The 27,273-nt window shown below is 30.2% G+C and overlaps 1 protein-coding gene across 3 annotated transcripts in view; it reads left to right on the forward strand.

Annotated features, from left to right (window-relative positions):
- LOC145266489 (transcription factor ETV7-like) overlaps positions 1–27,273 on the forward strand; it is an 88,164-nt gene that overhangs the window by 36,988 nt on the left and 23,903 nt on the right. For all 3 annotated transcript variants that reach the window (XM_080122211.1, XM_080122212.1, XM_080122213.1), the window contains exon 2: positions 23,647–23,758. In XM_080122211.1, coding sequence (XP_079978337.1) covers positions 23,647–23,758 — 112 coding nt within the window. The remainder of the gene's footprint in view (positions 1–23,646; positions 23,759–27,273) is intronic.

Here is a 27,273-nt window from a genome sequence, read left to right on the forward strand (position 1 = left end):
TTGCTTGTGTATTTGCAATTTGTTTAGTTTTCGAATTAGTCGCGAATAACATAAACTTTACCCAAATATACCTACATAAATTTGAAAAATGCAAATATTCACTAGAAATAAAAAAAAAAAGAAAAGTTCCTCTTCCGACACAGAACAGATATAATGCTATGATCGTAGCGTAAAAAAGCGTTGGACACATATACTCTCTGCAATACATAAAAAACAGCTATTGCTTTCTGTCGGTACATCTATTTTAAGAGAAACTGCCGCTTTTACTCATGGGTTTCGCGTAATTTCTTATGACGTGGGTGTGTGGGAGTCCAGCCATGTCGACACCTGCTACGGCGAATATATCATCTGATGGTGCGTCATCACGAAACCATACCCTGGTGTAAATTGGCGTCGTTGTGATGACGTCAAGCAATATATTGAGAGGGAATAACATCGAAAATTATGATTTCCGTTGAAGAAACATTTATGTAACAATTACACTTTGTCCCCAATATTTTAGACAATCCCACCGACATTGCTTTGAAGTTTGACAACAAAGTTAAACAAGTTGTAACCCAATAGATGAATGTAATAATTGTATCTTTACTAGTGAGTCATCAGTTATCAAGGTCAAGTGCCACTCCAGAATGAGGTTATGCATAACGAGATAATTGTCGATCGGAAGAAGAATATTATGGGAGTACTAAATTATAACGTTATTGAACTTTATATGCTCATCGAATATAGGTAAATAGATGAATATAATTTGATTAACGCACTAATGGGTACTACGGAGATTCAAATAAGTTTGTGCAAACGCACGTGTAATACAATTGCAGATAATCACAAAACCATGGCCTATTTTGCATAAATACAAAAAGAACAAGAACTAGAAACGATTATTTAAATAAAGATATTTTGGTCACACTAGTTGTTTGGATAAAGAAGATGCACAGGCGGACTGATCGGAAGTGTTCGTCTTGTGTACATAGAGATATTACAACTAGAAAGGTGCTGCTGTCATTGCGCACAGAAATCACTTTTTCCATTGCTTCCAACGTAATAGATGTACTGAGACTACAGCCGCTTCCAGAACCGCCGGCAACCACTGTAAAAAAGTAATAAAGAAGGCGAGAGAGTTGTATGCTCAGTCCGTCAGGACCAAGGTAGCTGAGCAGCGGCTTGGTTCCCATCAGTTTTGGCAAATAGCAAATAGAATCCTTAACAGAAGTGTGTGCTCTATCCCAACTATAATCAATAAACCTGAGGAAATCTCGTCAGCATCAAACAAAGCCAAACTCTTTGCCAAGAACTTTGCAGCTAATTCTACACTTATGACCAAGGCCGCCAACCCCCCGTATTTCCTCGTATATCAGAAAACACGCTATGTGGTACACAAATATCTGTACGTGATATTGCCAAGCTAATCAAAAACCTTTATTCCAGTAAAGCAACTGGCCCTGACGGCATTCCAATCATAGTGCTCAAAAGGCTTCAACCAGAACTTGCCCCCATACTTACAAAGTTGTTTAAGCGTTGGCTTAAGGAGAAATGCTTCCCAACACTTTGGAAATTCTCATCAGTATGCCCTGTATTTAAGAATTCAGGTGATTGCTCATCTCTCTCGCAGTACAGGCCAATAAGTCTCCTGTGCGTCGTGAGTAAGCTACTGGAATCTTTGCTAAATAGAGATGTAGTCAACCATCTCAGCAAAAATAACCTTCTTAGTGGCATGCAATATGGTTTCTGTTCTGCTAGATCTACAGGAGATGTGCTTACAGTTATATCTCATAGGATTAGCGAGTCTCTCGGCGGAGGCTTCCTCTCTAGAGCAATTGCTCTTGACATATCAAAGGCCTTTGATAGAGTATGGCATAAAGGTCTACTTCACAAGATCTCCAACTATGGTATAGCTGGAAATGTCTTCTCAACTATTAAATCATTTCTCTCTGCTAAGTTAATAAGAGTAGTAGTTGATGGGCAGAAATCAGAAGCTCTCAGTATTAATGCTGGAATCCCTTAGGGGTCCATCCTAGGTTCAACTCTCTTCCTGATCTACATAAGTGATCTTCCAAATCACATCCTTAGATAATTCGTAGACGTTTATACTGACGACACTACCATCTATGGTAGCACTTCAAAAACCGTAAACGACCAAGTTCTCTCCGACTCTCTCTCTCTCTCTCTCTCTCCCTCTCTCTCTCCTCTGATCTTGAGCACGTGGTACAATGGGGGTGAAAACTTTTAATGCGTCTAAAAGCAAGCTTCTTTCTTTACACCATCAACGCTCTGATGTCCAGCTGTCATTAATTGAAATGAACGGCTCTCGTCTTGGGGAGGTCTCATGTTTTGATAAGCTTCTGAGCTTGACCTTTATTCCCGATCTGAAATGGAACACGTATATCAAATCCATTGCCAAGGTCGCTGGAAAAAATGGTGGGATCCTTCTATCGCTCCAGTAGATATCTCACTCCTGATGCAATTCTCTACCTATATAAAATCCAGATTCGGCCAACGATGGAGTACTGTTGCCACATCTGGGCAGGAGCTGCTAGAAGCAGCTTATCCTGACTTGACAGAGTTCAAAATAGACTTCATAGCTTAGTGGGGATGCCCTTTTCTCTTCCCTGCAACCTTTTTCCCACAGAAGAGACGTTGCGAGCCTGTTTCCGCTTTATCGTTATTTTCATGGCAAGTGCTCATCTGAACTTCAATCTATGCCCCCCCCCTCGCCAGACTTTCACGAAAAACACGCGTCTAGTCAAAACCACTATCAATAATTTCTCGCACTCTTTATCTGTGCCTAAACCTAAACGTAGATTCCATGAACAAAGCTTCTTTCTTAGAACTGCACACCTGTGGAGCTCTCTTCCGATTGCCTGCTTTCCAGCTGACTACAATCTGATTGTCTGCAAGTCCAACATAAACAAGTTCTTGATGAACCATCCCCCTAAGTAATCCGATTTACAAAATTCCCACTACTTATGTTTACTACGCTATAATCGCAATGACTAATGTATACACATTAACCCTTATCCTCGTGGCCTCCGGGCCTTGATAAGTGGTTACTTCTATGTAAAAAAAAGTATCATCTCCCTCTCTTTTCTCTCTCTCTCACTTATATATATATATATATGTGTGTGTGTGTGTGTGTGTGTGTGTGTACTAATAGTTGTTTACATATGTATTATAGAAATGTAGTAGCAGGCCGTCTGACGTTTCCCGGTCGTAAAAAACGCATAAATATTAAATATAATTCATGTAGATTTCGTATTTACTGTTATTCAATATATAGTTATGATTTAAAAAGTTATGTAAAATATGAATTGGATGTCATCCGCTAGAATCGAAACTAAAACGTGTAGCACTCCAGCCTTAGTCGTTATTTTTCTCTCCTGTGTCGTTGCCGTCTTAGCTACCGACAAATGAATACGAAAGGTTAAAAATTAAGCGACTTTTCGCTATGAATGTTTAATTTTGCGCAAAAGTAATAGCAAGAGTGACATTTTTATTCCACTTATACTGCCAAGTTAAACTGCGTTTTTTCAATTTTGGCCATTTAGCGGGGGGGGTTATTATTTTTTTTACAAGCTAAAAATATAATCGAAATTATTCCACGTGTCCGAATCCCCTATATATCAAGTTTTAACTGTAGGAGAGTATATATATACATAGGCTATAGCATTGACTTTTGATTTTAATCTTAAAAAATGGTGTGCATCATCCCTAGGTGGGGGACTATCATCATGCCAGGTTTGGTCATGAACGGTCTAGTGGTTTGTGCTGTAGGAGGATTATACACACAAACACACACACGAACGCTACTACACACATATATATATATATATATATATATATATATATATACTAGCAGTTCCGCCCGGCTTTGTTCGGGCCTATGAACTGTTCATAAGAGTATGTGCATATGTATATATTAAAAAGTGTGAATATGTATAATAGTCTTCCTTAACTACCATAGAGAAAAGACAGACAGACATTTTCACTTTTATAGATATATAAATAGATAGATAGATAGATTGCATGCAATATATAGTAATGATTTAAAAAGAATTTTAAAAAACACTCATGCGTCACTACCGAGAATCGAAACCAAAACGTTCAGCTCACGATTTATTTTGCCTCTGCCGTCAATGACTGAGCTATGAAAATATGCTTACTGCAAGGCTAAAAATTAAAACATGAACCAATAGCTACTACGTTATGCATTCGTAATACCGGCGTTCAACCTTCACCTGGCAAATTTCATTTTTCTTTAATTTTCACACTTTTTCACCGATTTTTCCGGGCTAAAACCCAAATGTAAAGTTTTGCATGGATTCAAATACCTTATATATGAAGTTTCATGTCTGTAAACCAAAAACTCTAAGAGGAGTTTGGTAGGCCAAATTTGTTAAACAAAAATATATACATATACATAAATATATATGGAAAAAAATTTTGTATTTACCATAAACATTTTACGCAAATATTATGCAAGTATAAATTATGTAGAATATCTGCATGAATATAATTACACGTAATAGTTAACTAAAGATGATTATCCCATTAGAAAACCGAAGCAACTAATAGGGAATTAATTAAAATGAATGTTTAAAAGAATATGCAAATTAGCTAGATCTTTTGCTAGTGAATGCAATTCCACAACCCATATATAAAAAAGTTGTATTTTCTTTTTAAGTAAATCGAAGAGACAGTTTTTAATATGAATATCAATACACACAAAAGAAAAACGAATTATAGGAGTATAGATAGATTATATATATTATTATATCTAAAAAAATTTACTTATAGCCAGAAATATATTTGCACACGGGCAATGCAGGATGAACGCCGTTAGTTACCTGATAAATACACAAGTTAAAGTTCCGGTTAGGATTTTTTTTTTTTTTCTTAGAGATAAAGTCTTTGCTAATCTTGACAATTTCCTTCTTCATTTTTGTTTGTTTGCACTGTCTAACTAAAAAAAACTTATTCTGCAACCGCACCTTCAAATTTTTAATGTATTAATAATTCCAGCGAAAAAGTCGGTGAAATCGGAGTTCAACTTAAAATCCTCATGATTATGGGAAACACGAATGATTGAATTCGATCCCTATTGACTAAAACAGAGTGCGCTATTGAACCAATCCCAGCGTAAAATACGTTACATCCAATTTTAATAACAGACTAAACAAGTTGTGACTCGTCGAATTAACACGGATACATTGTCCATTTAAAAACAAAAAAGATAATAAAAGTAATAGATAAAGATAGATAAAATGTAAAGTTACACACGTTCAACAATATCAATGTTTAAAACAACTGTAACAGAATGGACAACAATTTTCAAAATATCAGAGGATTAACCATTTTAATTTGAACAATAATGGCCCGAGATGAAATTGTCTATTTTACATTTTCTCAAGTGTGCTGTTTGCTTTCAATTCCTTGAAACTTCCTGTCAATTGTGTCTCTTGTTTAACAACTCATTGAAATTCCTGGCAACATAAGTCATTTGCTTGGAAATCCATAACACTTTTTGCAACATATGTAGTTTGGTTGCAACTCTTTGGTTGTCCTTGGCACGTTCATCGTTTTGCTTGCAACTAATCAGTACGCCTTGAACTCCTGTCATTTTCTCCCAACTTAGTAAAACTCCTTGGCACGTGTGTCGTTTTGCTTGCAACATTTTGGTACTCCTTGCCACTTGTGCTGTTGCTTGGAACTTATATCTCTTGTTTTCAACTCCTTGTAACTCCTTACCCCTCGTGTCATTTCATTGTCAAACATTGAACCATGTTCCTGTGCGAGTAATTTGTTAACAACTGTTTGAAAATTGTCTTGTTTGATTACAAATCTTTGGTATTCTGTTTTGATCAATTTGCTGTTTTGTTTATTTTCGTGGAACTTTTTAAATTACACGGCAAGCATTTTAATTTGGTTAATGGCCAGATTACGTTTTAATTGAAAATTTGATTTTGTGGACGTAGTTTTATCTTTTATGTAAGCGTTGCATTACTAATGAGAATGAAGGTAATGAAAGGATGGCGCAAAGAAAGGCAGAGGCTTGACATGCCAGTAAACAATTATGGTTTTGCTCGTCTTACCAAACAAATCGCAAGTGTTACCTTTTTAGAGCATAATTGATAAGACCCACTGCCTATTTTGCGGAATGCATGATTATTTACAAATAATATTTCTATATAAAAATCATGGATTGAGAAATTTTGAAAATTCACCGGCTTCTCAAAGCAGTGGATTTTCCATGTCATTTTATTGTGGGATTGAAATTGCCCGAAAAGCAGTCACCCTGGAATACTACGTTTACTGTATGGAACAACTTAAGATTTATCGTTTCATATATCTAGTGTGTGTGTGTGTGTGTGTGTGTGTGTGTGTGTGTGTGTGTGTGTGTGTGTGTGTGTGTGTGTGTGTGTGTGTGTGTGTGTGTGTGTGAATTATTAATAATTATTTTTTAATCCTACAGGTACCAGTAATGACAATTCCTATCGGTCGGAAGATTCGAACCCAGCTACAAAGCCACCTTTGACTCCTGGCCACTAAACAATTGGCATGGCAATGAAGGGAATTAGCAACTTATAAATGCCAAATTCGAGCGTACACAATCTAAAGTGTTTAAACGAGCGGAAGTTGTGAACGTTGCATAAACGCTACTTAATCACTTTTTTGTTTATATTTCCCAGACAATGGCCAACCTTAAATATTTTTTTAAAAAAGGCTTAAAAATTATAAATGATTATATATATATATATATATATATATATAATATGTATGTATGTGTGTATATATATATATATATATATATATATATATATATATATACATTAAGGGAGATTGAGAGAGACCCAGTTTACTGTCGTGTTTATTCGATATTATATAGAGTTGAAATTATCTTTAATGCTAATTGATGTTGACTTAAGTGTTAAATATCAAGCTGCATTGTACAAAAAGTCACGAAAAGACTTGGAACTTAAATAGATTCTATATTTTTTATATCTTTCTGTGATTTTAACACAATCCGAAGAAGACATTGGAAATTTTACTTTTAAAAAAAAAGTTCAAAATTCAAACAATCTTTATTTATGCAAAATAATGTCTTTTAAATGTCGCCCATTTTCAGCTTCGCATATTTGTGCTCTTTTACAAAAAAGTTTTTCATGACGGATTGCAGAATCTCTGGGTTGCGATTAAACTCTCTTATTTCGTTCCGCGAGCTGGCAGACCTCGAAACGTCAAACCCTAAACTCTTCAAGAATTGAAGGAAAACATCAGGAACGAAATAAGGTGAAGTTCAAAACCTTTCAGTGACCTTTTTGATAAGCATAAAACACGTCTGTAAGTAATAACAAATATATATTATAATAATTTTCCTTTGAATTTGTCGGACAACAAATAGATTAGGTTAGGCCTCACAGCCCTTTTTAATATATACTGCAGAATCACGTTGACACAAAAATTCTTGCAAAATCACTAAAGTTAAGCAAAGATGAGCCTGGCCAAGGACATGAAAATTTCCAGGTTGATATCTGGATATGTATGAAATCAACTGGGAGAAATGCACTCTCAGTCTTCGTTAAGATATTCATCTAGGAGAAGGAAATCTCTGATGTAAAGCCTGAGGTCTACAGTCTGATCTGTCTTGTGGCAGCTATTGCACCGACTGAGATTAGCAGTTGTACCAAAAAGTGCCTGGTTCTGTACAAAGCATTTACCAATATAAACAAATCATCTGTGTGGGTTTCCGAACAACCTAGTTGTTGTGGTTGCCCTCATACGTAGAAATCACACACACACATACACACACACATACATATATATATGTATATACGTATAATGTATATATATGTATATACGTATAATGTATATATGTATAATGTATATATATGTATATATATATATATGTATATATGTATAATGTATATATATGTATATATATATGTATATATGTATAATGTATATATATGTATATATATATGTATATATGTATAATGTATATATATGTATATATATGTATAATGTATGTGTATATATGTATAATGTATATATGTGTATATATGTATAATGTATATATATGTATATATGTATAATGTATGTATGTATATATGTATAATGTATGTATGTATATATGTATAATGTATAATGTATATATATATATGTATAATGTATGTATATATATGTATGTATATATATATATAATGTATGTATATATATGTATATATGTATAATATATGTATAATGTATGTATATATATGTATATATGTATAATGTATATATGTATAATGTATATATATATATGTATAATGTATGTATATATATGTATGTATATATATATGTATAATGTATATATGTATAATGTATATATATATATATGTATAATGTATGTATATATATGTATGTATATATATATAATGTATGTATATATATGTATATATGTATAATATATGTATAATGTATGTATATGTATATATGTATAATATATGTATAATGTATGTATATATATGTATATATGTATAATGTATATATGTATATATGTATATATGTATAATGTATATATATATATGTATAATGTATATATATATATATGTATATATGTATAATGTATATATATATGTATATATGTATAATGTATATATATATGTATAATGTATATATATATATGTATATATGTATAATGTATATATATGTATATATGTATAATGTATATATGTATATATGTATAATGTATATATGTACATATGTATAATGTGTATATATATGTACATATGTATAATGTGTATATATATGTACATATGTATAATGTATATATATATGTATGTATAATGTATATATAATGTATGTATAATGTATATATATATGTATGTATAATGTATATATATGTATGTATAATGTATATATATGTATGTATAATGTATATATATATATGTATGTATAATGTATATATATATGTATAATGTATATATATATATGTATGTATAATGTATATATATATGTATAATGTATATATATATATGTATGTATAATGTATATATATATGTATGTATAATGTATATATATATATATGTATGTATAATGTATATATATGTATGTATAATGTATATATATGTATATATGTATAATGTATATATGTATAATGTATACATATGTATATATGTATAATGTATACATATGTATATATGTATAATGTATACATATGTATATATGTATAATGTATATATGTATAATGTATACATATGTATATATGTATAATATATACATATGTATATATGTATAATGTATACATATGTATATATGTATAATGTATACATATGTATATATGTATAATGTATACATATGTATATATGTATAATGTATACATATGTATATATGTATAATGTATATATATGTATATATGTATGATATGTATATATGTATGATGTGTATATATGTATGATGTGTACATATGTATGATGTATATATATGTATAATGTATATATATATGTATGATGTATATATATGCATAATGATGATATATATGTATATATGTATAATGTAGATATATATGTATAATCTAGATATATATGTATAATGTAGATATATATGTATAATGTAGATATATATGTATAATGTATATATATGTATATATGTATAATGTATATATATGTACATATATAATGTAGATATATATGTATAATGTATATATATATGTATATATGTATAATGTATATATATGTATATATATAATGTAGATATATATGTATAATGTAGATATATATGTATAATGTAGATATATATGTATAATGTATATATACATATATGTATAATGTATATATATGCATATATGTATAATATATATATATACATATATGTATAATGTATATATATGCATATATGTATAATGTATATATATGCATATATGTATAATGTATATATATGCATATATGTATAATGTATATATATGCATATATGTATAATGTATATATATGCATATATGTATAATGTATATATATACATATATGTATAATGTATATATATGCATATATGTACAATGTATATATATGCATATATGTATAATGTATATATATACATACATGTATAATGTATATATTTGCATATATGTATAATGTATATATATATGCATATATGTATAATGTATATATATGCATATATGTATAATGTATATATATGCATATATGTATAATGTATATATATGCATATATGTATAATGTATATATATGCATATATGTATAATGTATATATATGCATATATGTATAATGTATATATATGCATATATGTATGATGTATATATATGCATATATGTATAATGTATATATATGCATATAAGTATAATGTATATATATGCATATATGTATAATGTATATATATGCATATATGTATAATGTATATATATGCATATATGTATAATGTATATATATGCATATATGTATAATGTATATATATGCATATATGTATAATGTATATATATGCATATATGTATAATGTATATATATGCATATATGTATAATGTATATATATGCATATATGTATAATGTATATATATGCATATATGTATAATGTATATATATGCATATATGTATAATGTATATATATATGCATATATGTATAATGTATATATATATGCATATATGTATAATGTATATATATGCATATATGTATAATGTATATATATGCATATATGTATAATGTATATATATGCATATATGTATAATGTATATATATGCATATATGTATAATGTATATATATGCATATATGTATGATGTATATATATGCATATATGTATAATGTATATATATGCATATAAGTATAATGTATATATATGCATATATGTATAATGTATATATATGCATATATGTATAATGTATATGTATGCATATATGTATAATGTATATATATGCATATATGTATAATGTATATATATGCATATATGTATAATGTATATATATGCATATATGTATAATATATATATGTATATATGTATAATGTATGTATAATGTATATACGTATAATGTATATATGTGTATATATGTATAATGTATATATGTGTATATATGTATAATGTGGATATATGTATAATGTATATATATGTATATATGTATAATGTATATATATGTATAATGTATATATGTATAATGTATATATATGTATATATGTATAATGTATATATATGTATATATGTATAATGTATATATATGTATATATGTATAATGTATATATATGTATATATGTATAATGTATATATATGTATATATGTATAATGTATATATATGTATATATGTATAATGTATATATATGTATATATGTATAATGTATATATATGTATATATGTATAATGTATATATATGTATATATGTATAATGTATATATATGTATATATGTATAATGTATATATATGTATATATGTATAATGTATATATATATATATGTATAATGTATATATATGTATATATGTATAATGTATATATATGTATATATGTATAATGCATATATATATGTATATATGTATAATGCATATATATATATATATGTATATATGTATAATGCATATATATATATGTATATATGTATAATGTGTATATATGTATAATGTATATATATTTATAATGTGTATATATGTATAATGTATATATATATATGTATAATGTATATATATATATATGTATAATGTATATATATATGTATAATGTATAATGTATATATATATGTATAATGCATATATATATGTATATATGTATAATGCATATATATATATGTATATATGTATAATGCATATATATATGTATATATGTATAATTCATATATATGTGTATATATGTATAATTCATATATATATGTATATATGTATAATGCATATATATATATGTATATATGTATAATGCATATATATATGTATATATGTATAATGCATATATATATGTATATATGTATAATGCATATATATATGTATATATGTATAATGCATATATATATGTATATATGTATAATGCATATATATATATATGTATATATGTATAATGCATATATATATATATATATGTATATATGTATAATGCATATATATATATGTATATATGTATAATGCATGTATATATATGTATAATGTGTATATATGTATAATGTATATATATGTATAATGTATATATATATGTATAATGTATATATATATGTATAATGTATATATATGTATAATGTATATATATATGTATAATGTATATATATATGTATAATGTATATATATATGTATAATGTATATATATGTATAATGTATATATATATGTATAATGTATATATATGTATAATGTATATATATATGTATAATGTATATATATATGTATAATGTATAATGTATATATATATATATGTATAATGTATAATGTATATATATATGTATAATGTATAATGTATATATATGTATAATGTATATATATATGTATAATGTATATATATATGTATATATGTATAATGTATATATATGTATATATGTATAATGTATATATATATGTATATATGTATAATGTATATATATATGTATATATGTATAATGTATATATATATGTATATATGTATAATGTATATATATATGTATATATGTATAATGTATATATATATATGTATATATGTATAATGTATATATATATATGTATATATGTATAATGTATATATATATATGTATAATGTATAATGTATATGGATATATGTATAATGTATATATATGTATATATGTATAATGTATATATATATATGTATATATGTATAATGTATATATATATATGTATATATGTATAATGTATATATATGTATATATGTATAATGTATATATATGTATATATGTATAATGTATATATGTATAATGTATAATGTATATGTATAATGTATATATATGTATATATGTATAATGTATATGTATATGTATATATGTATAATGTATATATATATGTATATATGTATAATGTATATATATATGTATATATGTATAATGTATATATATATGTATATATGTATAATGTATATATATATGTATATATGTATAATGTATATATATGTATATATGTATAATGTGTATATATGTATATATGTATAATGTATATATATGTATATATGTATATATGTATAATGTATATATATGTATATATGTATATATATGTATACATTTATAATGTATATATATATGTATATATGTATATTGTATATATATATATGTATAATATATATATTATATTTATTTGTATATGTTTAATATATATATGTATATATGTATATATATGTGTGTGTATATATGTATTATATATATATGTATATTTATAATATGTATAATGTGTGTATATATATATATATATATATATATATATATATATATATATATATATATAATATTAGTAGGGAAAATCTCATTAGAATAAAATGAGTAAAACAACGAAAAAGCTAATTAGTAAGATCCTCCCACCCTTCCTAATATAGATCTCACATGGTTTTCCGGTTTGTTCAGAACCGAGAAAAGCGTGTCGACCTCTAAATGGGAGTGTTACATAAGTGGAAAAAAATTAAATGAGGATGGAATTGTAGAGTGAATTGTGTCTTTTTAAAATAAGAAAATGAGATGATAGCAAGGTAAAAATAAAATGGAAGCTCGGGCCAGTTTGAAGGATTCTATTACCTAAAAGTATTTTTCATATTTTAATTTAAAAAAAAAAAAGTGAGCACATGACCCCTTCACTCAATTTTTACCTTAACTGGTTTGAGAGAATTGAGATACTTCACTTTTATTCCATCTCGGAATAATACACAGTAATCCAGCCGTGGTATGATTGCTATGAACACCAAAATTAACAACTATGCGATTTCTGAAATTATCTTGTACCTGTTAATTGCGATATGTTGCTGTTCCTGTGCAGTTCTAGGAGGTCAACTATCCCAGGCTTTACCTTCTTCCTTTGCGAAGGAGGTAGTTTATTGCTAATCGCCTTTTGCCTTCCTACCGGAAAATGCCGACGAGGCTGCCCTGGAATATTTTGCAGGCCAGAGTGCTTCCTCTCGTAGTCGCTGGCTCTTCAATCCCACTTTCCCACCACTAATTATCTAATCTTTCAGTCGTGTGTGTGGGGGGATAAATACAACATTAGTTGGGGGGGTAGTATAATTTTCCTTCTGGCTTGCAGGTGTGCATATTTATTGCATATTTGTTGCACGTGCATTTCAGTTTCTCTCCTCCTTTGTTTCGGCCGGGATGTGCACTGTACAACACATCGCCTTTACTTATGGCAGTCGTTTGCATCTAGCACGAATCTGCAAAGCGAATTTAGGTTAACGGACCCTACGTACTCGGTGACCATTCGAGTCAGCGAATATAAGTGATAGGTCAGACTTCCCAGTGATTAGGCGAAGTGCAAAAGGGTTAACTTGTTAAATGCGCCTGCCTTTCATGGGTGGCGGCCATATTGGATTTGGACGCAAATCGTGTTAGCGGTTGATTTATTGTAGACACTTTACTTGCGTCAAGACTTTTATGTCGACAAAGGTCGGCATGCACTTTCGCGTTTTATATTTCTTATTGATGCTCAGACAGCCTTCTCTCTCTCCCTCTCTCTCCCTCTCTCTCTCTCTCTCTCTCTCTATCTATCTATCTATCAGTTTGTTTATATCTTTGAATGTAACTATGTATTGCTGTATATTTTCTGATTTTATAATATCTATTTCTCATTTTGATTTGCTATATATGCATATATTAGTGTTAGGACGATTATTCGGAATGAGGAATCGGAAACATCGGGACTTTTGATGGAATCGGAATCTGAAAAATTTGTATCTATTTTCCGATGCGAAAAAACGATTACTTGAATTATATTTTTATTTGATTTTGTTTAAAAGAAAATCTTCCAGTGCTGGTAGTAATAATGAAATAATAAATATTCATTAATTTTAAACTACTAGTTAAACTAAAATCTGTAGATTACCCCCCCTCTACAAATGTGTTTATTACGTTTGAGAAATTATCTGCATATTTAATACATGTTTTACGGTTATCAAGAGAAATAACAACTTTATAGTAATATATTTAGAGAGTTATAAAGAATCGAAATCGGTAATTGTATCGGAATCGGAAAAAATATAAAAATCGTCCCATCATTAATATATATATATATGTATGTGTGTCCCATCATTAATATATATGTGTGTGTGCGTGCCTTGTGACAATAATGATTTTTATAGACGATGACACGCGTGTTTATGGTTAACTATATATATATATATATATATATATATATATATATATATATATATATATATATATATATAATTATTTTTTTACTATAATAATTATATATATGCACGACTACTTCATTTAATCACATAAATTAATATACGAAATGCCTGACGAATCCCAGCGTGGACGAAACGCGGAATATTCTGTGTAGCTTAATTGCCATATATATTTTTATAACTTACTATATGTGTGTGTGTGTGTGTGTGTGTGTGTGTGTGTGTGTGTGTAGGTATGTATGTATGTTATTATACATGTCAAACAAAAACATTCTGTTCAATGACGTTTGTCTATACACATACATAGTGCGTTAGATTAAGACTCTAAATTAAAAGCAACCGATTATAAAATATAAAAAATGAGAATTGCTTGTGATCGCTTGATATAAAATAATTTTGATGTGTTTTATATAAATATCTTATTGTTTACAGGAAAATATATTTTATCTTCTATCTTCTCTATATATTATTTTGGAGTAAGCTGATATACTTCCGGAATAAATGGGCTTACCCAGAAACTAAAAATGCAGTCATATTTAACGCATTATTGGATAGCGATTCGTGGAAGAATCGTGGCGTGTGTTTCTGAAACATACTTTTGTTAGTACATTTTTGTTAACTATACGTCATCGGCCTGTACAGCTACAGCGTATACAAAAGAAAATGTTTGTCTGTTTGTATGTTTAGAAAAATTGATAAGTTAACATAACTTTCAAATAAGTTTTAATGGGGATTAATTTTTTACAAAATCTAAAGACTGGAATTCTTATTCCACCTAGCAACCATTATTGGTTAGGTTCATAAAAACATCTGAAAAGAAAATCCATATTTGTTACATAGAATTGGTAGAGAATCGTTACACGCGATGGTGTCCAACGCGCACCGAAAACCTAACGGATATATACGGAAGGTGTCTGCATTTGTTTCTGTATTTTTCTTGCATTGTTTGTTTTTCATATACTTGTGAACCACTCCGCACCCCCTCAGCAACCGCCAGTGTGAGGGACGATGACACGGTTAGAAGAGAAGAAGACCACGGAAGCAGCGTTGAGGTCGTGGATTGGTTGAAAAATGAACAATAGACAATAAGAACCTCAAAACGTACATCAGTCAAAAAGTAGCTGAAATAGAAATGCCAGCGTTAATGAGGACAATAACCCGAATAGAAACGATGTAATTAATATATCTTCCCGTTTTAAAATAGTTGCTGCATCACGCCTAATCTGAAATGAAGTTCAACTGATATCTGGATTTGAACGTAATTCCTGGTTGACCAACCACAAGATAGAGAATTCTTTGTGATATATCCTGGTTGTAGGTAAAGATGTCACCTTTGACTATTTTCTGATATCATGCAGTATTCATGTAGCATTTTTATTTGCTTATAGAGAAAGAAAAAAAAGAAAAGTGTGGCAGCCAATCGATAATTAATGCCAATGGATATTCGATAAGAAACAAAATAATTTCTTGTTGTAATGTAAAAGATTTTTGTTATCTTGCAAACAAGAAATCGACAACTAAAACAACTTTCTATCCATTGTTCTCTGATTTATTTCCTCTTTTTTTATTACTTCTTTACACTTGGGGGTGGGGAGTCGATAGTTTCATACTTGCTCCATATCTTTTCTTTTATATATTTAATTTCAGAATAAAATTGTTTTTTTAATTGCTTTGAAGTGTTTGGTCGTCTGATATCTCGCACACATCAAACGTTGCATCTGGCTCTTATTAAGCACTTATCTTGGGGCGAATGCATCAACCAGTAGAACTGCATTTATAGAGATTATTTTAATTGGAATTCATTATTCAGATGAGTATTATTTATATTAATTTATTTATTGCGGACTATTATTCTCATCTCTATTAGTTGTCGTTTCACGACGTTTCGGCCAACTATTCCTCTGACCTTTGTGGGCCCATAGCACAGTTGATAGAGACGTCGAATCTCTACGGTTCTAGATGATGGTTGTCTGAAGATAGCGGTTTCAATCCTACTCAAAGCCGGCCAGAGGCTTACTTGCCCCCCCCCCAAAAAAAAAAACGTGGTGAGACGACAACAACTACGTATTACAGTGATTGCTTGGCATGCAGTTGGGAGATTCGAAGTTCCTATCCGTCGCAGTTACCACCTGACGAAGGCCAGAGGAATAGTTGGCAGAAACGTCGTGAAACAACAACTAATAAAGATGAGAATGATAGTCCGCAATAAATAAATTAATGCATTTATAGAGATTATTTATTTATATTTTGTTTTGCTTTTCTCCTTTTTTAACCAATCTATTTTTTTGTTTATTTTTATTGCTTTTATATAACATTTTGTTCTAAGCAAACATAAGTAACTCTGGATGAATGTATACAGAGTTGAGATCCATTTTTAAATGGCTGCCATTCCTAGCCAGCCAAAATAGTTTCCGAAATTATGGTTGTCAAGATTTTAATTTCTTCTCTAGGGGAATTCAAGTTAGCAGATTTCATTTCTCGGTTGTGTTTTCTAAAAGCACTGCCTCGGTTTTGCGACCTCGACACCTGTAAAGAGCCTTCTAGAGCAAGTAAATGTATCACTAGGTTGCTATCTGAGAAACTTTATGAATAGACGTCACCACTGGTAACTTAGATTGGGATCGTTCTAATGCTCTCACATACAGCAGCTTTGTGAAGAATGTTTGCGTTAGAAAATATTGCGGGTAGCCTGGCGAGGGGCACGCGCTGATTTAGCTATGTTGTAAAACTTTAACTGAAAGCTTTTAAGTAAGGCTATTGAAATTATTGGTTTCAAACCAAACGGGATAAGGGTCCACCATTTCCGTGTATAGACTCTAAATAAGGAATCGTCACTTTGATATCAATAGTTTAATTCCGTGTATTTCATAGTCGTAAAAAAATGAATAAAAATACTCATTCTCTTTTTCTTTTCTTTTTTTTTTTTTTTTTGTATATAAGATAATAGTCACTCAATCGCATATTTTAATCTTTTCCTCGCTACGTTATACGAGGAGGATCTTTTGTTATCTTTTAAATAAAAATTATCAGTAAAATTAGTGCTGTAAATCGGGTCATTTCAGACATAGGGTGAACTGGGAACAACGTAAAGCAGATTGTAGATTTCAACAAACTGTTTACGTAGGAATACACGACTCAACGCCATTATCAATCATTTTCAACCGGAAACGCATGCATCCAGAAAATCCAAGCGCCGAATTCGACTAGAGAAAAAGTTATTTGCATGTTTTAGGACGACTCCTTTTTAATGGATAAATTTAGTTTTAAAAACATGAAAGCGAAATCTCAGAAATAGGTGCCTTTATTTTTAATCGTTTATCAAAGTCTAAAGTCCACTCGAGGATAAGTATTAATTTGTATCAGATGGCTGGTGGCAATACCGTGATGATTGGTAGCTGCAGAAATTCGGCAAAATTTAATTAGTGGAAAGGGTGACTCAACAAGAATTGTTTACGTTAGGCTGGAAAACGAGTATGTTATAGTAAGCTGAGAAGCAGCCTCGTGATATTGTGTTATTGTGTTGCACAGACGAGTGGTTCTAGCAATGAAATTTTCGTGTAGTTTTATGTACAGATAGAGAATAAAGGAAATTGTTGGCATTAGTTATAGCTGACTAATGTTTGTTGTAAATGTTTCATGAGGAGGGGGGGCATAGATTTATAGATTTCAGTCAATCATGAGGAGGGGGGCATAGATTTATAGATTTCAGTCAATCATGAGGAGGGGGGCATAGATTTATAGATTTCAGTCAAGCACATGCCATGAAAATACCGATGGAGTTATGTGTCTGCTGTGAAAAATAGATAAAAATAGATAGTAGGAAGAAGAAAAGGACATATCCCACTAGATTCAATTCATTCAAATTATAGACATTTAAGAACACTTAATGAATTAACAAAAACGATGTATGGCATAACAATATTGGCTAAGTTTTATTCATTAATACATAGTTCAACATTTGACAAAATAAGAGTTCAATTTAAAAGTTCATGGAAATCTTATCCAACCACTACATCTATATTCCAAACGCCAGGATGTTTAATGGAATACCCTGCTGGCTTAGCAGGCCAAGAACGGACTTGAGGAGTTTCTTCCAAAAGTGACGAAGAAGCGTTCGTAAAGACAAGTTAATTCCCGAATGTCCCCTGTACGATGTTTCATTAATTGACTAAGGTTGTTGAGAAAATCCCGCTTGACGAAGTCAATTACCCAAACTCGGCTCTACTGCTCTTGGTTGGAACACAAATCTGTTAAGACGGACGTATTTTGATCATTTGTGGTTTTCTGCTTAAGCTGCTTGTTGTTCATCATTCATTTCGTATGTATCAGATGATTATTGTTGGCATTAGCACCGAATTCTTACGGGAGAAATCATGTGAAGCCAACATCCGTAAGTGAAAATATTTCTCTTGAACAAACTGGCATACCCCGATCGTCACACAGTGTCGTTAATCACTTAGCCACCGTCACCTTCTTGTTGACGTTGTTACATGTCGAAGAGTTGTTGCCGGTTTCGATACTGATGAAGGCGTAAAAGTGTTAGCACATATACGAATTATGAGCAAAATAATTGGATATAAGAAAAAGATAACTAGTTTATATAACAGAAATATTAATCTCACACAAAACTTCATGTTCAATGCTCATTTTGTACGCATATAAGAACATGAAAATAACAGCATTATTTGGTAACATATGGTTGTTAAACTTCACTTGTAAAGATGACACTATGTGGTTACGATGACGACACCTTTCCGTTATGAGTTGATAACAGTGTTTCTCTGTAATCGATAAATTAAAGTGGTTATAGAGCAACGCATTCAATTTTGATAAATATACCCGAAATAATTAAAAGTTGTACTTCGATGTGTCAGCTGAAATGAACGACAGTGCGACATTTTGTTGTCTGATTTAAGTTATACAAAAGCTTAATGGCGCATTTATTAATTTTATTTCTTCATTAATTTTGTTCTTTTTATGTTTACTGCGTTGGATATTTTAAAGTTATTAGTTATTCTGTTTACAGTTAGTGGCTATTTCAGTTCTATCATTAAGTAGATGTTTTACATCTTTACACTTTAAGATTTCTAGTTTGTTGCTCGAACACACACACACACACACACACACATATATATATATATATATATATATATATATATATATATATATATATATAATGACCCAGAGTGGTAGTACCTGTTAGAGTCCCAACTATGGGTTAAATAGAAACCGACTTGAAAAAAAAAACAAATATATTCTATCAAAAATATGTCTTCAAAATCACTGGATTCGGCATTAAATAACCTGAAAAGGGTTGATATGCCGTAAAACAACCAACCAACCAAAAATAGTATAACTATCAAAATGTCAAATAATTATCCCTCGTTTTGTTTAAATGGTTTTATTCAAAAGTTTAGTTTAAATGGCTTTATTCAAAAGTTTTGTAATTAAAAAAAAACTCCCCTAAACTAAAAAGAAATAAATCTTTCAAATCGAACAACTTATGTTAATTTACAGAATCGCATGTGCACAAGTGGAGGTCAACAAGTGTCATCCCAAAGTAGTTCCAATGTATCCTTCTCTTAGTCCAAATTGATCCTATAATTTAGTAGATTATTTGAATTTTTGCACTTTGAGATACATGGATCGTATAATAATCGATATATCTTAGCCTACCATAAGATTTGCCGGCGACTGTCCATTATATATTACGCATAATTTTCAAAAATGGTTAAATAGTTATTTAATATAAAGCTGTGTTTTTGTTATTAGCTACGGTTTTGTGATTAACATATTCTTGTAATTAAATGTGTTTTTAAGTTTAAAAACATTCGTCTCTGTATTGGTTGCATAGTTTCGAGATTTATTTTCTATTTTTTTATTTTTGAATCCTTTTGAGATGAGATAATTTGTGTATTCGTTCTTTTGTCGACTGTTATCTTCATCTCTATAGTTGTTATTGTTTCACCATGTTTCGGCCAACTCCTACCGACAATGGAATACAAAAAAAATAACAAAAAAACATAGATTTATAAGACCATAAAATCCAAATTTTATCGTCTTTCTGGTCCCCATGGCGCATTAAATAGAGGCGTTGAATCTCTACGATTTCAGGTGAGCATTGTCTGAAGATAGCGCTTCAATTGTACCCAAGCGAGCTAGAGGATTAGTTGGTCAAAATATGGTGAGACAACTATGGATAGCAATAATTACCTCGGATACAGTTATAAGACTCAGCATTCCTATCCCGTCTCAGCTAATTACTTGAAGAAGGCCAGAGGATGAGTTTGCTGAAACGTGGTAAAACAATAACAATTATGAAGATGAGAATAATAGTCTGCAAAAGAATGAATACACAAAATCACCATATATAAATAGCCATTAGGACTACCATCTGACGAATTAATGCTTTTGTTTGGCTTGGACCAGATAACATTTTTATTCAGAACCAAAATGAACAGACATTATAGTGCCATGCACTGTGACCTTTTTGACGCCATTATGAATGTCGTTGGCCAACCATTGATCCAGCCCTAACCGTCTTGTCTAATGCAGCATTCAATTTGACCTTTCGATAAATGATCATTCAAAAAGTCGAACTGAACCGTTAGTGTTATAAGAAATTATTCAAGCGTGGCAAAAAGACGATTATTTACTTAGAGACCTGAACGAATTCTTTGTTTTATAGAAGATATTCATAGGAAATTAATCTTTGCTTTTATTTGTAGTCGCTTCTAAGCTGTGTTTTAACAATTGCAAAGTTTATGATTTTAATTTAATTGCTTTTAAGTATAAACGCATTTACTTTTATTGTCTTGGACAAGCGGTGCCTGGGTTATCCTTTATTGAGAGACATTCAACGTGAGCACTGTTTCGCCGGATAGATTGCATTCGTGAAACAGTTGACAAACAGATAAAAATCCGATTATCCCCACGTATTAATTTTTAAATTTTGACCCCTTAGCAGCCCTTTTTCCGGATTTAAACCGATGAAAATTTTCCCTTCTGTCTGAATACCGTACATACCAAATTCCAAGTCTGTATATTTAAACTTCGTTCAGTATATAGGTTAAGAAATGTCCTCAAACATACACACACACATTTACACTTTTATAGATATATAGATAGATATATAATAAATGAATTTAAAATATATTTTATATTCAAGGTCATTATAAGTTGTTTATATTTACTTCATCTATGACGTGTAAGAACAGAAAATGTCTTTTAAAACAGAATTGTGTTCAAGTGATTAGCAATAATAATAGTGTTGTTATTCCTTTTTTTTCTCTTCTTTTACCTAGTTGTAGTAGTGGTAAATATTTGGAATTAAAACCTACTTATTAGTATTGCGCATTTGGAATAAAGATTTTTTGATAATAAAAATGAACAGTTACGTTGTTTTATTTAATAGCTGTCGGATGACGATTGCCCCAGATCTGCCGTCGCCCTGCATGCAGGTTCAAGAGTGTTGAAGAACTCCCAAGATCAGCCCGTCGACTTGTATGGACTCCACACCTTCATGTAGCAAAGGTGCCGACAAATTTCCTAGACATTCCGCTCTCAACCATATCGTGTGACAGGCCCAGTACATCGGTAGCTTCTGTTGGCTTTGAGAGAGGAGAGAGCAAACGGTCTGATGGTCTGTTTCCGTTTGCAAACAACAAGTCGATAATATGGGATGTGACTTGTATAGACATTTTTGTGTCTTCATCAATAATGGAATCGACGACAAACACTGGGCATGTAGGCGTGCTAGTAAACGACGCCAAACGATCAAAATATGCCGGTGTTCTCAACAGATTTATATTTCAACTGAACGCCATTGCGGCGAATGAAACAATAGGCCCCACTACACGAGCACGAGACTGCCTTAACAGGTTTAGTCTTCACCACATCGGAGATAATAGTAAACTGATTTAGCTTTAACTAGCGTCTTTCTATCGCCTCTATTTGAGCCTTCTCTCGGCCTGCCAAAACAGCAAAAATCTCACGAAACTTCGTGGTCCGCCGAATATCAGCTTTATAAATTTGTGAATAAAACAGATTTAGATTTACTTTTAAATTTAACCCACATTAAGGTTTTTCCATCCGAATCTTACGCGTGTTTCATTGCGGATATAGCCGATTTTGGAATAAAACAAATCATTAGAGGCAGGAAAATATATGCAGTTAAACATAAGTTGATGGAATAAAAAGTGAAAATACGAAAAGAATTGCCTCAAAAATATTTTTAAAAATACCGGAAATTCAAAAACTTGACATAAATCAAGGGTAGACACGAATTTGAATTCTGGTAAGAAAAAAAATTGAACGAATCGGGTAGGAAAGCGCTTTGCAATTCAGTTTTGTTATTTGTATAAGATTTTAAATATTTTTTTTATTCCAGCCAATGGTAAACGAGAACGTCATGCAGTTATTTACACAGCAAATCTTTAGTCCCCTCCCACACAGCCCGACTGTCATCCACTCCCCGCAACCAGTATTGCCGGCTAACCTCAGTGAGTATTATGTGTATACATCTATAATCTAAACACACACATCTCTCTCTCTCTCTCTCTCTCTCTCTCTCTCTCTCTCTCTCTCTCTCTCTCTCTCTCTCTCTCTCTCTCTGTGTGTACTTAGGCAGGACCATAATCTTCGGTGAATGTGTGTATATATATATACTATTGTATAAAAATTATTTTGTGTATGTAAGTTCCTTTCTCATAGGTTCCGAAGCGGCTGAGCCTATCTTTTGCAAATTTTGTACAAAGCTAATTTATATTTCTGGCAGTGTTCTTAGATATGCTTTGTACAGAAATTCATCCGATACGTATCGAAAATCGAAAAAATCCCATCTTAAAATAGTCTTTCTTATAAAAATAATTTTTACGTGGGAATATTTTTCAGTTACACCGGCAAAGAGAGATGCTTCTCAGTAAATCAAGGGATATTCAATTCTCAGCAAATCATTTTTTCTTAAAAATTATAGAACAATTTTAGTCTTGAATTATAGCTTAGTGGTAAACTACGGATTGAACGATCCCTGTTCAAGCCCTGATGTAGCTCACCATTTTATTTAATTTTTTTCTTCTTAATGAGTTATAGCTAAAAAGTTTGACCTTTGCTTTTTCCGTTACCTAGACTTTTACCTTTGATTTAGATATTAAAAATTGAAATCAGACCATGAGAGATACCTTGACCAAATTTGGTGAGAGTTGGTGAAACTAATAAACTACTTTATACCAGTTACTTGAGCAGTGATAGTACAATACCTGGGTATCTTAATCTCTATATTTACTTTTATAGCTAGTACGAAGAAAAATATTTGTGAAATTCGTGGAAAAAATACGCTTCTTAGTATTTGTATGAGAGAGTAAGTAACTACAATAGATCTATTTATATATTATTTTATTGCAAAAAAAATATTAAAATTTATATTTTTAAGCAAAAGTAACTCGCTCTGAACTAATGCTGAATATTTCGTATGCCTCGTTTTTAACGGATAAAAGGTCACAGTTAATATTTATGAATGATGTTTAAAATTGTTAATTTCTTTTATCTATTATGTAAATCTCACCTTTATGTATGTATATATGTATGTATGTTTGTATGTCTGCCTAAAACTTTTGACAGAGATGACGGATTTTCAGAAGATTGGTATCGTTTTGAAGCTCGATCCTTCGGGCGATAAATATCGAAAAATTGGCTAAAAACATTAATTCATTCATCCTCAACTGGGCACTTTTCTACAAAGAGGGGTCGATTTTTTCGCTGATATTTTCGAAAGTCATCCCCTCTTTTCGATTGACTAGCTTTAATTTAAAGCTTCGCTACTTCCAGTTTCGCGATGGACACAACGGTAAATACGTCACATTTTTGTCACGTTTTTTTTTTCTCCTTCGCGATACGGGTTTGAGCCTGCCTACTAACATTTTTGTTTTTGCTCAACACACCTCCAAACACCCTGGAAACGCCGGGCACCCAGGCTAGTTTTATATAAAACACGTATGCATTAAAAATTCTGTAAAAATTATGGAAATTTAAGGGCAACTATTGAAATCGTATACTTACCTTTATCGCTGCACACCATTCAATTGACAATAATCGAGATTTTTATAAGGTAATCAATATATGTTGTTAGTAGAGCATTTTGTCTCTAAAAACATATTTAGGGTGATATGTGTTGACAAAAATTAGCTGATAATGCCACAAAAATGTAATCGATTTTGTCACAAGATCTAAATTTGTTTTTAAAATCAAGTTGGACCTTAGGAGAGGAACGGGTACCATTTCCTGATTCAGCAGTGCAAAACTACCCTGAATCAGATATAAAAATCTAGACAGCATTCAAAAGTAAAGAATTGTGTCTCAGTGTTACTTATTTACGTGTCTGCAGATGACTGTTTTATAAATATATTGATAAATTATATATATATATATATATATATATATATATATATATATATATATATATATATATATATATGGGAAAGAGAGAGGGAGAATGTATACACGTTTATATCTTTCTATGCATAAGATAAACATCTAAAATATTTAACTGATTATGAATTTTAGCAATTGTATGAAGTAAGGTTGTGTAATGTTAGCTATATTTAGTAAAATTTAGTTTAGGGTGCAAAGAGGATATAGAAGCTTTTCTTGAAAATTCAACTATCTCCGATTTTCATGAAATGCTAATCAGCATTAGATATCAATTAATATATATATATATATATATATATATATATATATATATATATATATATATATATATATATACACATCAAATCTAATTTTCTTTGGGGGTATTTTAAACGGTTTTTAGGGGACATAATATGGCCACAACTTTCCATTTACACATTGAATTTGTTCCATAGTCATTACATAGCAATTAAACAAGATCATCACAATTTCATTTTTCTCTGAATACCCATTTAGTTTAAACCTTACATTGTAGACATTTTTAGAATGAAATGATGGAATGGATTGTGATCGAAATGGGAATGAGAATTCTAAACATAATGTTTAATATCATTATATTTTATTTTAGTTTTCGTTAGGAACATAAGAAATTGTGTAAAACTGCTCGGTTCGGGGAATTAATTTTATCCGTTTGGAAAGTTAATACATCCCGCATCATGACATCTTATGTCCACAAGTTGTCTTCTAAAATTCATAATAATCGGTCGAATAGTTTAGGAGTTAAAACATGATTGCATTGATGTAAGCATTTAATTTTCTCCAAACAAAAATATTGTTGGTAATTTTACTAAATATGAGTTTATCACTGTTTGACTTTATATATTTTAACTATGAAAAACTGGTCTTGGGTTTTGCCCAGAAAAATCGACATGCCTACTAAGTATTTTTCCCAACCTATTAACGTCTTATAAGTATTTTATTCTATTTTTCTATATTAATAATTGGAGAATTCTGTAAGATATAAGCTAGTTATATTTTATTTTATAACTACGAAAAATATCCTTTCACCGACGTACTTATGTGGAGGTGAAGAATTTTTAGAAGTGTAATTCATTGTGTTTTATACACAAACACTGCAGGGAAGGTAATATTTGATGTGAATGAAAACAAAATACACACCTATCCCTAACTGTAAGTCGAATAGAATGTACGAAAAAAGAGATGGAAACGGAACCGTTGGCGTAAGGGAATCGCTCAAAGTCTATGTATTGAGACTGGTAAAGGTCAATTTCGCTTGAAAATGCACTGATCTATTGTGTGTGTACACTTTTTCAGATGAGTGCCACAAATAACGGGTAAGAAACTCATCAGCCCTTTAGAAGGATGTGGTAATTTTTGAGAGTATGACCCTATTGTTACCTGTAAACGTTTTTGTAAATTCGAAATAAAATAACATAAAAGTTCTGTCGTATCAGATCTTTTAAAAGTCAATTTATAGTATAAATGTCGACTTCGTCTCAAAATGTCATACTGGAACCCGTCGCTTTCCCTCGCCGATCAGAACGATTCTTGCGAAATGTGATAAACCCGCAACATTATGTGAAAGGTG

The sequence above is a fragment of the Euprymna scolopes genome, chromosome 41, assembly GCF_053919585.1.
Source record: "Euprymna scolopes isolate OS-2025 chromosome 41, ASM5391958v1, whole genome shotgun sequence".
In the NCBI taxonomy this organism is placed as follows: Eukaryota; Metazoa; Mollusca; class Cephalopoda; order Sepiida; family Sepiolidae; genus Euprymna; species Euprymna scolopes.